General features: G+C 33.7%; 1 protein-coding gene across 1 annotated transcript in view; it reads left to right on the forward strand.

Moving 5' to 3' along the window:
* METTL25 (methyltransferase like 25) overlaps positions 1-14,701 on the forward strand; it is a 119,507-nt gene that overhangs the window by 75,080 nt on the left and 29,726 nt on the right. The window contains exons 7-8 of the mRNA XM_010372546.2: positions 469-498; positions 4,482-4,555. Coding sequence (XP_010370848.2) covers positions 469-498; positions 4,482-4,555 — 104 coding nt within the window. The remainder of the gene's footprint in view (positions 1-468; positions 499-4,481; positions 4,556-14,701) is intronic.

Raw genomic sequence — 14,701 nt, forward strand, 5'->3', positions numbered from 1 at the left:
AATCTGGATTTTTTTGTTCACTAAAAGATGAAATCATATGTTTATTAAAATTATGAGAAAATATGTTAAAATATGTATCTATGTATATGTGCATAATAATAGCGTCGGATTTATTTGATTGTTTTAGCTATACTAAAAATGAGCCAAGACTATGTCATTTCATTTCTTTCCTGTTTTCTAATTCCTTCTGAAATTCAAGGACTGTATATAATTAGAATTTACATTCAAGGATATGTGTTTGTGTATATGACACACTTCCATTATAAATTAGCTCTAAATTACACAAGCATACTAGTTAACATTCTTTAATGATATTAATACTGTTAAGTGCATAAACTTACATATTATCACATAATTAATCTTTCTAAATGTCAGTTTTACAAACTCTTGTACAGTGTGTTTATAAATCTTATAAGATAAGACTCAATATATCAGCAATCTGTCTTGTTTTTTTCCCCCCCCTTTAAGGCATTGGAGCGGGTTGCAGCTGGCCAAGGGGTAAGTAAGAGTGTTTAACTGATGAACAGGACAGTTTTTCTCTCAAGTACTCTTCATACTTGACCTGCTGATGAACTTAAAACCTAATGGAATTTAATAAATATCTTATCCCAGATGAATATTCAAATTTGTGCATTTTCTGTAAGTTTACTTTAAAAGCAAAATGAACTTTTCAGAACTTTCAAGCTTTTAGGAAAATTTCTGCATTATGCTCTTATACTAATTTATTGGTATTATGCTAAACAGTCTATAAATATTTCTGAAGAATGCTATTGTTGAAAATTGGGCTTTTATGTGCTTAGTTCAAGCAAAGATAACCTATATTATTCAGTACATTATTTTAACTATAGTCCAAAACACATACTTCAGTTGATTGATAAATTTTTTTCTACTGACTTGATTAGCCATTAGTTGCAGTAGCCAAATGGGTTTGCACTTAGAAATAGAAGTTAAATATAATCCCCCAAATATCCATGGAATTGTCTTATCCTTTACCTTGTATTCAGGATTTTTGAAAGAGTATTTGGACCCTTTCATAAATTTTTTAAATTTAACCTAAAGTTTACAAATCTTTATTTTGCTTTTGTTCAAGGAACATTAATGTGTCAATTTGAATTGTTAAAAATAATAATTTAAAAAATAATTTTAATAACAAGTATCATTTACTGAGTGATTACTCTGGGCCAGGAACATTGTTAAGCATTTTGTATGTAATTATATTTTTAATATATTCACTTTGCCTATCTTAAAATTGATAAAATCTGATTCTTTTGAAGGCATTGGTATTAGAGCATATCATTTGAGTTTGGGAACTTTAAGTGAGTGGGACTTTAGTTACAAACTGCTGGTTTGCATCATGTCTTTGCCACTTACTAGTTAATGAACCTGAACACATGTCATAATTTCTCTGTAGCTTAATTTCTTTTTCTGTAAAATAGGGAAGAAATAGGAGTAATAATAATACCTTCCTATAGGGTTGTTAGGATGAAATGAATGAAAAATGTGCAATGCTTAAGACAATGTCTAGCACATAGTAAGTGCTCAATAAATGTCAACTGTTGTTGCTGTTATAGATAATTAATAATTATGATCATTAAAATAATAGCTAATTTTGACACAGAGCTTACCAAAGTACTATTTAAAGATCTTCTCATCAATTGAGATAATAAATACATAGTACTATATAGTATGTACTCTTGTTATTCCATGATACACGTGAAGAGACTGTAAGGTAACAAAGACTAAGAGACTTGAATCTCTTGAGTCTGGAATTCAAGCTCTTAACTACTATACTACATATCCACTTAATGGTTTTCTAGGGGTCCGGGGAAAAAGAGTTTTATCCTAATACTCCAATGCATTCGTGTGGTGTTTTTTAATTTTACAAGTATTTGCTCATTCTTACACTCAATCTTATCAGTTGGGTATTATCCTAAACCTACATGAAGATGATATATAGCAAAAGTTTAATAGCTTGTTCTAGTTCCCTTAATTAATTGCAGAGCCCGGACTTCCAACTTAGTGCTCTTTCCACTAGACCTGTAAAATGCATGTCTGATACACATGCTTTAAGGGTATACACTTTGTGTTCCCTCCAATTTTAAAAACGCATTAGAATGTTAAGTTAATGTGTCACTTAAGGGAAATAAAGTAAACTCTGAGCCACATCCAGTTTATTCTTGGAATAGTCAGGCACAGACTGTTCAGGAGATATTGATTCCCTTTCCCCTTACCCATCTGTATTTACCAGGATAGATAGTCCAACTTAGTTATTTCAGGAATGCACATTTGAAGGTATTTTATAACCTCTTCCCTTTCTCTTAGGAAACAGCTGTAAAGCTCTTACTTACTCAGAGTAACTAGAGAATGATTACTTATTCTGTTCTGCTGTATTTTTCTGTGCATTCCATTATTTATGTTCTTGTTTAAAATGAACTTCATGTTCTTTTGTGTTGTATTTTACAATGATTTTAATAACAATATAAATACATATTTATTTCAAAGTTACCTTGATGCCATTTAATGTAATTTGTTCACAGGCATGAGGAAGAAGAGATTTTAACTATTTTAAGAGTTTCATATAAAATTAAACTTACCTATTATAGCCAGTCAAACAAAAAGTTAAGAACTTTGTAAGCCATTTGTAGTACTAATATTTCAATTCATGCAATAGTAGATTTGCCGAAGTGACTTTGAATTTCAATAAAATGTTATAAGAATAGGTATTAATATATGAAAATGTACTTCAGCATTTTTGTGAGATAAATGAAAGGATTTTTAAGGAAGTGGGGGACAAACGACAAAATAGAGATTTTGGTGCTGTAGAAAATAGTTACTCAAGATGACAAAATCTAAAATGGAAAATATATCCAGAGATTAAGAAATTCTAAATGAAATATTTTGGTATAATTTTTGAGGAAAGTTAAGTTTTGAAATCAATAGTGTTTTTCTCAAGTGAAGGCATTTGTGACAAATTTGGAAAGAGATTTTATAGAAGAATTTTGCCTTTGAAAAGTTACAAATTTTAGTGTGGGTACTCAAACATGTATATGAGTCTACCTTCAGTGAATTATTTTAGTAGTTATTTGGGGACTGTGATATTTGTAACACTATCCCCACTATTCCTACTTTCCAGTAGTAGAATCTGTATTCTTTCACAATGCTCTAAGAGTCTACAAGTGTGATTTTTCTCTAGTGACTTCGGAGGGCAATGCCATCAGGGGAAGATGTAAGAAAAATGATTGACCCTCAGCTCCCAACTTTTAGTTTTTGTAGTCTCAGCAGCACAGTATGGGAAGTTAATGTTAGATGAGGAAGAGGGGCAGTAAAGTAGGTGTTCTGCCTGAGCACAAAAAATTTATTTTCCTATAAACTCCATCTGAATTCAAACATATTTGTTCTAGTTGCAAACATGTGAAAATAACAGTTTTAGACTCCACAGGATAATAAAAGTTACAAAAGGGTGGCTCCATGGATATATACATTTCACTGAATTTTATCTTTAAAACTTTACCAGTCATTGGACAGTTTTCAGTTTTACCTTATTTGACTTCTTAACAGCATTCAGTATTGTTGACGTCCTTCTATTCTTACTCATTTTTTTAAAAAAATAATAACTGCATGCAAGCTGGGTTGTTGCTGACATTATTTTGTGTTGGATGTTCCTGTACTATCTATATCAAGATCTGTGGGGATGTGCATAGGGTTTTGGTGACTTTTGTAGTTTCTTAGTTCAAGTAATTCTGTTGCTGCAGTGAAGTGCTCTTTTATAAATAGTAGTGTTTTACCTTCTGCTCTTTTGAAACGATCATACTTCATTGGAGCCCTTCTCTTCAGCTACTGCCTCTTTCCATTCAAAAACCTTTGAACTTTTGGGACATCTCCCGTATCTCTTTCTGCAAGAAGTGAAGCATTGCCAAGAGTGCAATCTCTTATCCTTTGTTCTTTCTAAGGCTCTACTTTTCAACTCTGTAGTAACCAATATTGTCTTTCAGACATCAGACATATCTTTATATTTCTCTACTTAGGGTAGTATCTTTCTTTGTTGGTGTGACTCCTAGCTGTTATTATCTTTATTCCACCTCCATTAAGACAAATCTACATTCTCTTCCTTTTCACACATATCCTTCCTGACTCTTAAATGCTCCAGAGCTGACTTCGTTGATCTTGAAAGTATTTCTCATTTTTAACTGATAAGGACTCCATTTGGGCATTAGCTTATTGTTCATTGATTATAACTTTTCTTTCTTATTCACTACTGTTTCTTTTATGATTTCTTTTTTTTTTTTTTTCCCTCAGAATTACTTTCACAATGAGAATTAGCCTCAGGGTAACACTTTCACTTGTAATGGAAAAATTATAAAGTCATCCTCTGTGTTTAGCAACAAAGGTTTCTGACATTCACTTTGGTTCCAACATTCTGGTACTTATTTTATTTCTGTTTTTTTATTTCTTGTGCTTATATATGTCTACATTTTTTTCAGCTGCCTACTGAATCACTCTTCTATCGTGCTGTTCTTCAGGATATTATTAAAGATTGTTATGGCATCACCAAATGGTATGAGGATTTTATTTTAATAAGAATAACTATGTTATATTGTAAGTAAAGTGACTTTTAGTCTTCAGATGAATTTATGCAGGGTCACTGTTATTAGTAGAAGCAACTTTGAATATGGGCATAATGTCAGTAACAAGTATACAACAGCTGTATCTTAGGTTAATTATCATTAAAGTGGAGGCTCTAATGATTCCTTCTTGTCCTGAAAGCTTGTTGTAATGATAAAATAGTCTATGTAAAATGTATTTTAGAATTTTTGAAGTATTAAAATGTTAAGTAGTTCAGTGATGATATTATATGAACAAGAGTTATATTTAGAATGTTGCACATCCAGTACAGCATAAACACTTAACTCTAATCAGAACAGATATTGATCATAAGCAACTATTATAGCCCTTGAGGTCTCTGCCAGTAGAATACTAGCACTGCATATGTTTTGTTTTATTCCTGTTGCACCTAAATAATGCACTATTTTTACAGAGAAGGGAAGGGTGGGAGAATTTTTTTCATAATATTGGTTCAACAACTGTTGTATTCAAGCATACGTTTGTAAGTCTGGCAGGTTTTATGAATGTTCTCTTGCTAATTACAATTTTAGGATTCTGATAGTTATTTGGTATAATAGGATTATTCTACAAATTAAAATAAGGCAGTTTTCAGCTTCTCAAAAGTCAATTCACATTTATTAAAAGATGTAAAAGGGATTTTTAGATTAGCTATTATTTCTCTGTAAGAAAAAATATCAACTTTTTACCGATAGAAGTTGCTACATACAAGTACCTACACAGACTGTTTTCAACTGTCATTTCTATGTAGATAACTCCCAAATCTGTATCTCAGTCTCCATTCTCTCTCTCCATGTCAACAAAATGTCTAAAACTGAGTTTTTCATGTACTCCTGAAAACTAGTTCCTTCTCTTATATTTACCCCAAGATGCTAACCTTGTTGAAAAAAAAGCCATAAAATTGTGCAAATTCATGTCAACTCAAATATTTACTACCTGCCTTCTTTAAAGACCTCAAATCTGTTCATGTGTTTATTATTTCCTTTATGACTTCTTAAATTTGTTTCTGTTCTTTTCTAACCCTTTCTTCTCACTTAAAAACTCAGCACTTTCCAACGCTTCACATTCCTGCTTTCCTTTAATACTCAGAAGATAGCTCATATTTGTTAGAAGACTTTCAATTCCTGAGCCCCATTGACCTTTCAGTCACATTTGACCAAGTCGGTAATTGTTTTTTCTCTAAAATCTCTTCCTCATTATCTTCCATTATTCTATATTCTCTGGGTTTCATTTTTCTACTCTGAACACTCATCTCCTTTCGTTACAGTTTCTTAATTATTATTCCATCCCCTAGGTATATGTAGCCATTCTTTAATGTTATATATGCAGCTCCTATCTCTTTATATTTCCTTTTTCTCTTAGGATTCTTACTACAAATGACTCTGGAAATATGTAACTAGCTTCCACCTCTTTTTCAGAAGTCCACATCCACTTTCTCATTTTCATCGGAATAACTTCAGTTAAGTACCTCACAAATACATCGGTCAGCTACATCCAAAACCAATATTCTCCTCCCACCACTTCTATTCTTTTCTTCTTTCTCTTGACTTCTATCAAACAGGTGTTATTTCTGGAAATGGCATGACCATTATCAAACATTAGAAGTCTAGAAATGATATTTGATTCTACTTTTATCATCAGACCACATAATTAGTTATCAAGATTTGTAAATGATCTTTTTTTTTTTTAAATCCAGCAATTATTTATTATGTGTCAGACAACATGTTAGGTCCTTAGAATTCTGGATGCATAGGTAATGGTTTCCACACAGGAGCAATTTATATTCTAGTCAGGATGGCTTATGTGAAAACCAGACAGAATGATTGAAGCCTGCTTTCAATGACAGACTAAATAATTAGGATTAACTTACTTCTGAGGAAACAAAACAATGCTGGAGATGTGTGTGGACATGCATGTGTGTGTGTGTTTAAATTTGTTTTTAATTTGTTTGAGAACATCAGAGACCTATTGAAGTAGTTAAGAATTATAGGACAAAAATCAAAGAGGAAATGGGATTTCAAGAGAAGTAAGCCCAGCCTTTATGGCTGAACTTTCCCCAAAGGCATCTGTCAGTTCTGGAATAGACAACTGTCCACCCATCAGCAGAGAGGGTGAGCACAGCTTTCAACAGAAAGACAGTTCTAGTGAAACAAAAGTTAGAGTTTATGGTCTGGTGAGGACTCAGGAGCAAGCCAAGTAAACCACTCATACTTTGAGTTAGGTTCCTAAAGATTCATACAGTAAGAATAAGAGTGAACTAGAACAGTCCTGAAATGACTAAAGCCCCATTTTGAATTATCTCAAGCTGTGATTAAAGTATTTCAAATTGCTTCTGCTAGCTGCCTACAGGAAATAAATTGCCTCTGGAAAAAATAATGTAAATCTAAGCCTCAAATTATCACTAACGTCATATATATATGTGTGTGTGTGTGTGTGTATGTGTGTGTGTGTGTATTATAGTACCTTACAAAACCAATCCAAAATAACCAGGTATGTGATGAAACAAGACAACATGACCAAAATCCAAGATAAACTACAGTCAACAGAAATATACCTTTATGAAAGCCAGAGAAAGACTTAAAATAATTATACTTGAGAGAGTTCAACTCTGGAAATATTGAATAGATGTACTTTTCTCTATTTTTCCTGCTAAGTACAACTAAATCCCCTGAACGTTATATATAAAATGAATACAAAAAGACAAAAGGTAAAGAGAATAGAGCAGACTGGCTACGGGTTTCCAGAACGAAGGAACAACACAGTATGAGTCCCCCAGGTTTTCTTTTTGTTTCATATAGCCCAGGATTGGAGTTGAAAAAGGTGGTAATCCAGAACCACCAATAGGCACAGAAAAAAAAGAAATTTCAGATGAAAACTGAAAGACCAGGAAGCCGGCAGGCCTAGAAAAACTTTTGTGCATAACTGCCATACTGTAGCAAAACAAAACAAAACAAAACAAAAAACAAAACAGAAATACCTGTGACTCTACTCTCACCTATGCCAACAAAGGCCAAGTAAAGAGCCTATACTTTCATCCTTGCCAGGCTATAATGAAACTCCCTTATAACCCCTTTGTGGAGTGGTATTAGATAAGGCTGAGTAGGAAACTAGGACTTTTATCCAACAATTAACACAATACCACTACCACAGTGTCATAGAGACCATGTGAGAGGCCTGTACTTCCTACCCACCCAGCCATAATATGACACCCCTCATTTTCCCCACTAGGGTGGTTGGTATCAAGGAAGGCCTAGTAGAGAGTCAGGACTTTCACCATCACTCAGCAGTAACAAGGTAACCCCTATCATGGTGTCAGTGGAGATCACATGGGAATGTGGAAGTCCCAACAATAACAAAGACCTTTAATAATCAATAGAAACTGACTTACCTTTACACAAAAACCTGTACAGAAATGTTTATAGCAACTTTATTCCTGGTCACCCAAACTGAAAACTACCCTGATGTCCTTCAGTGAGTGAGTATTTAAGCAAACTGTAATAATCCATACCATGAAATACTAAGCAATAAAACAAAAAGTATTGTGGATACACACAACAACCTGAGTGAATCTCCAGAGAATTATACTGAATGAATAGAAATCAATCCCAAAAGTTTATATACTGTGGGATTCTATTTATATACATTCTTGAAATGACAAAAGTATAGAATGGCAAGATATTAGTGGTTGCTGAGGTAGGAATTGAGGGTGGAGTAGGCAGGAAGTGTATATGGCTGTAAAACAGCAACATGAGTGATCCTTGTGGTGATGGAAGTGTTCTGTGTCTTGGCTGCATCCACATCAGTATCCTGAATATTACCGTCATAAGACATTGTAGAAATCCAGATGAAGAGTACACCAATCCTTATTCTTTCCTACAACTGCATGTGATTTTATAATTATCTTAAAATTAAAAGTTTAAAGAACTATGCTCAGTATGCACATTGAAATAAAATATGCATTTTATTTATTTTAAGAGAACCAAAACCTTAAAAAACCTAAATGAAAATTCTAGAACTGAACAAGAAAATGACTGAAATCAAGAAATCTATGGATAGTCTTAACAGAACTTTAGACACAGCTGAAAAAATAATTAATGAACTGAAAGCAGGTCAGAACAAAATATCTACAATGAAGCATCAATAAAGAAAAAGTTAGAGAATAGAAAACAAAGACTAACAGCTATGCGGAATACAGGGAATAGGTTTCACGTACATGTTAACTGCAGTCTGAGAAGAAGATGAGACCGTGAATGGGGCAATAGCAATAGTAAGAATTTTTCAATCCTGATAAAAAGATATCCATCTTAAGATTTGGGAAGTACACAAATCTTATGGTGAAGTAAAAAGAAAACAAGTTCTAGACACATAAGAGTAAAATTGCAGAAAATAAAGACAAAGGGAAATTTTTTTTTTTTTTTTTTTTTTTTTTTTTTTGAGATGGAGTCTTGCTGTGTCGCCCAGGCTGGAGTGCAGTGGCGCGATCTCGGCTCACTGCAAGCTCCGCCTCCCGGGTTCACGCCATTCTCCCGCCTCAGCCTCCGAGTAGCTGGGACTACAGGCGCCGCCACCACGCCCGGCTAGTTTTTTGTATTTTTAGTAGAGACGGGGTTTCACCGTGTTAGCCAGGATGGTCTTGATCTCCTGACCTCGTGATCCACCCGCCTCGGCCTCCCAAAGTGCTGGGATTACAGGCTTGAGCCACCGCCCCCGGCCTGGGAAAATTCTTAAAGCAGCCAGAGGTGAGAGGAATGAAGGAGGGAAGCAGAATACCCTCAAAGGAACTAAATTAGTCTACCAACTGAATTCTTAGCATAAACAATGGAAGCCAGAAGTCAGTGATATCTTCAAAGTGCTGAAAGAGACTATCCTACAGCCTACACAGCCTATTAGAAAATACACTGTTAGAGGAGACAAAAAAAAAGAGAGAGAGAGAAAGAAAAGAATGAAATATGCCTAGAAAATAACCTCAAAAGAGTAAATTTAAGTCATGGCATTAGTCCATTTCTATGCGGCTATAAAGGAATAACTAAGGCTGAGTAATTTATAAAAAGAAGAGGTTTATTTGGCTCACAGTTGTGCAGACTATACAAGAAGAATGGTCCCAACATCTCCTTGGCTTATGGAGAGGGCCTCAGCTGCTTTCATTCATGACAGAAGGCGAAGTGTAGACAGCATATGCAGAAACCACATGGCAAGAGAAGAAGCAAAAGAGAGGCAAGGTGCCAAGGCTCTTTTTAACAACCAGGTCTTGTGGAATCTAATAGAGCAAGAACTCACTGACTATCCCACAACCCGGGAGGGCAATAATTTATTCATGAAAGATCTGCCCCTATGACCTAAACTTTTGCCATTAGACCCCACCTCCAACACTGGGGATCAAATTTCAACATGAGGTTTGAAAGGGTCAAATATTCAGACTATAGCAGTCTTCAAAAACGGAGTTGAAAAAGTGCAAAGGATAGAGAGCTTATTCAAGGAAATAATACAGAAAACTTTTTAGACTCAGAAAATGATACAAATACTTCAATGTAGGAAGGTTAAAGCCTTTTGAACTCAACCCAAATAAGACTACTCTGAGACATATAATAATCAAAATCTCAAAAGTAAAAGAGGAAGGATCAAAAAAGCAGCAAGGGAAAAGCAGCTCTAATTCATCGGACAACAGACTTCTCAGTGGAAAATTCAGGCCAGGAGGAAGTGGGAGGACATTCAAAGTGCCAAAGAAACTGTCAGCCAATAATATGGTGGCCAGCAAAGCTATCTTTCAAATATGAAGGGAGATATTTTCCCAGATAAAAGAAGCTGAAGAAATTTATTACCGCCAGAGGTGTCTTACAAGACGTGCTAAAGGGAGTTCTTCAATCTGAAAGAAAAGGATGCTAACATGAAACAACAAAATCATCTGAAGGTATAAAACTCATTGGTAAAAGTAAGTACACAGACAAAAATTCAGAAGACTCAATACTGTAAATGTGGTATGCATGCAGTTCATATCCCTGGTATAAAGACAAAAATACATATATCAAAAATAATCATAACATTTGTTATGATTATTAATCAATCTCTTTGTTAAGAGAGAGGCATAAGAAAGTAAACAGACATCAAAAAGTCAAAATGTGGGGGTGATGGAGTTAAAGTGTAGAGGTTTTTTTAACTTTTTTATAGTAACAAAATGGCAGTAGTAGTTCCTTGCCTATCAATAGCATCGAAAGTAAATTGATAAAATTATTAAAAGATATAGAGTAGCTAAATGGATCAAAAAAACAAGACCCAACTATTATTATATGCTACCTACAGGAAGCTCACTGAACCTGTAAAGACAACACACATAGACCAAAAGTACAGAGATGAAAGAAAGATACTCCATTCAAATGGAAATGAAAGAAGAACAGGTATTTCTATACAGTTACCCTTGAGCAACACAGATTTGAATATACCAGACTCTATAGAATTCAGCAAAAGAAATATTAAGAGCAAAGTATATAACACCTACATCAAGAAAAGTAGAAAAACTTGAGATAAACGACCTAGTAGTATACCTCCAGGAATTAGAAAAGCAAAACCCAAGTGCAGGTCCACTTATATGCAGTATTTTTTAAATAAGTACATTGGAAAATATATTTGAGACTTGTGACAATTGAATAAACTTGCACACAAACCAAGTAACCTAAAAATATCAAAAAATAAAGAAAATGAGGTCTATCTTGAATGAATAAAATATATGCATATTGTTTATAATTTACTACCATACAATATATACAACTCTATTATAAAAGTCAGAATGTATATAAAAACTTATGCACACAAACACAGACCATATATGGCACTATTCACAGTCAAGAGAAATGTAAAGTAATGTAAATATGAAATATTAAATCATAACCACATTAAATTAGCTATAGTATATAGTGTAATAATTTTATAGCCACCTCTTATTGGCATTGTAGTGAGCTCAAGTGTTGCGAGTATTCGTTTAAAACACTGGGTGTTGCAGATCTCTGTGTGATCAGTTTGTTTCTCCAATGGATTGTGTATCACAGTAAAAAGTGATCTCTCACAGTTCTTGTCTATTTTTCATTGTCTTAAGGGCAGTACCATAAACCTTGAATAACAACACCATGATATCCATATTAAGTGCCAGTAGTGATCCTGGAAGTGCTCCCAATATGCAGAGAAAAGTCATGACATTACAAGAAAAAGTTGAATTGCTTGATATGTACCATAGATTGAGGTCTGCAGCTGTGGTTGCCCACTATTTCAAGATAAATGAATCCAGCATAACGACTACTGTAAAAAGAGAAAAAGTAATTCCTGACACCTTTGCTGCAGCTATAACAGCTTGTGCAAAAAACTTGTACTTTCGGTAAAATACAAATATGTTTTAATTGACTATGATATCGGTAAAGCTTCCAGTCAAAAGTAGGCTAGTAGTAGTTAAGCTTTGGAGTAGTCAACAGTTACATGCAAATTTTTTACTGCACAGGGTGTTGGCACCCATAATCCCTGTGTTGTTCAAGGGTCAACTGTACTTGCATCACATAAAATAGACTTCAAGTCAAAAGAAACAAAGAGGGTCATTATATAATGATAATCAGATAAGTTCACCAGGATATAACAATTGTAAATATATATTCACTCAGCACCAGAGCATGAAAGTATATAAAGCAAATATTAATAGATCTAAAGGGAGAGATAGATTGCAGTACAGTAATAATGGGGGACTTGAACACCCCAATTTTTGTAATATACCGATTAACCAGACAGAAATGTAACAAAGAAACTTTGTGTTAAACTACACTGTAGAATAACTGGACCTAACTGACATTTACAGGCCATTTCATCCAATTGCTGCAGCATATATATTCTTTTCATCAGCACATGGATCATTACCCAGGATGATATGTTAGCCATAAAACAAGTCTCAACCAATTCAAAAAAGTAGAAATCATATGAAGTATCATTTCTGACTGCAGTGGAATAAACCTAGAAATCAATAACGAGAACCTTTGGAAACTGTACAAATACATGGAAATTAAACAACATGACCCTGAATGACCAGTGAGTCAATTAAGAAATTAAAACGGACATTTTAATTTTTTTTTTTTTTTTTTTTTTTTTTTTTTTTGAGACAGAGTCTCCCTCTGTCGCCCAGGCTGGAGTACAGTGGCACAGTCTCAACTCACTGCAACCTCCTCTTCCCGGGTTCAAGCTATTCTCCTGCCTCAGCCTTCCCAGTAACTGGGATTACAGGTGTACGCCACCACGCCCAGCTAATGTTTGTATTTTTAGTAGAGATGGGGTTTCACTATGTTGGCCAGGCTGGTCTCGAACTCCTGACCTCAGGTGATCTGCCTGCCTTGGCCTCCCAAAGTGCTGGGATTACAGGCATGAGCCACCATGCCTGGCCTTAAAATTTCTTGAAACAAATGAAAATGAAGACAACATACCAGACTGTTTAGGATTCAGCAAAAGAAATATTAAGAGCAGAGTATATAGCAATAAACACCTACATCAAAAAAGTAGAAAAACTTGAAATAAATGACCTAATAGTATACCTCAAGGAACTAGAAAAGCAAAACCAAATCCAAAATTCTAAAGAAAGAAATAATAAAGATCAGAAGCATAAATAAATAAAATTGAGACTGAAAGAAACCCATGGAAGATCAATGAAATGAAAACAAGTTAGCATTATCTAATAAAATGGAAAATATATATACATGTCTCAGCAGTTTTACACCTAAGTATATATATTAGACAGAATCTTATATGTATGCTTCTGGAAACTTTTACAAGAATGATCAATAGCAGCAATATTTATAAGAGCAAGAATCCAGAAAGAAAAAGCTCATTAATAGAAGAATGGATAAATTGTTTTATATTCATGTATATAGAAGTATTTTATATATCACAATGAAAATGTATGAATTACAACTAGATGCATCAGTGTGATTGAATCTTGTGAATATAATTTTAACTGAAATCTCAGAAAAACGCCTGTAAAATGGTTCCACTTACATAATTCATAAAAGAGCAAAACTGAATAATTTAGGAGTATAAATATGTGGTAAACAAGCAAAAACAACATAAGTATGGTAAACACAAGATTCATTATCATAGTTTCCTGTGGGAGTTGGGGGGAACAGTGGATTATTAGGCAGAGTGATAAGGTAGGGAAGAGGAGAAGTAGATATAGAAATCAAAGTATTTAATGCTAGTAATGTATTTCTCAAGTTTGGTGTTGGGTGCAAGAGTTTGTTTTATTTACATTCTTTATGCCTTACAGATATTTTGTAAATACTTATTGCTTTTGTTTAGTATCACTAAAATATTAATCTTTTATCAGGCTGTACCCCACAGTCAGTTGAGCCACATATTATACTCCCAGTATCTAGTATAGGCACCTCATTATAATAAGAAAAATTTAAATAAGTGGTTAAAAGCTTGTCTAAAGTCATATAGCCTGAAAGAACCAGGATTAGGACCAAATTCATAGTCCAGAAAGGTTTTCACCATCCCATTCTTACTTTTAATGGTAAATTCTCTTTGAGATATTTTTAATATGAGTTGATTTGCAAGGCTCTTTGTATTAGCATTGTAAATCAAGGTTAACTTAATTGGAATTACTGGTCAGCAATAGTAATAAAGACAGAAAATAAGGTCACTTAATTACTTCTTTTGCATTTTGTTTATTTTTCTTGCTAGCTAAAAATAAATCATCTTCCAGTAATAATACTGTTTTAGAGTAATTGAAACATTATCCTGAAAGTTCTTTAAGTGTAATTGTTTATATAGCCTAAGGTTAGAAGTAAACATTTTTCAGGGATTTAAGGATAATATTTTAACTTTATTATTTATAATTGTGATTTAGCCCATTTATGTTAAAACTCAGTAATTTATAGGAGTTTATTTATAATTAGTTCTTATCTATAATAGAAACTTTCTAAGGGTAATAAAATGCCAAGGAAGGAATTTCACAGATTAAAAATCTCTTTTAAAACACTTGGAAAGAAAACAGGGAAAATCCCAATAATTACACTTTTTTCACTTTATTATTCTCTTGCATAATAAGAAATGTATACAG

The sequence above is a fragment of the Rhinopithecus roxellana genome, chromosome 10 (genome assembly GCF_007565055.1).
Source record: "Rhinopithecus roxellana isolate Shanxi Qingling chromosome 10, ASM756505v1, whole genome shotgun sequence".
NCBI lineage: Eukaryota > Metazoa > Chordata > Mammalia > Primates > Cercopithecidae > Rhinopithecus > Rhinopithecus roxellana.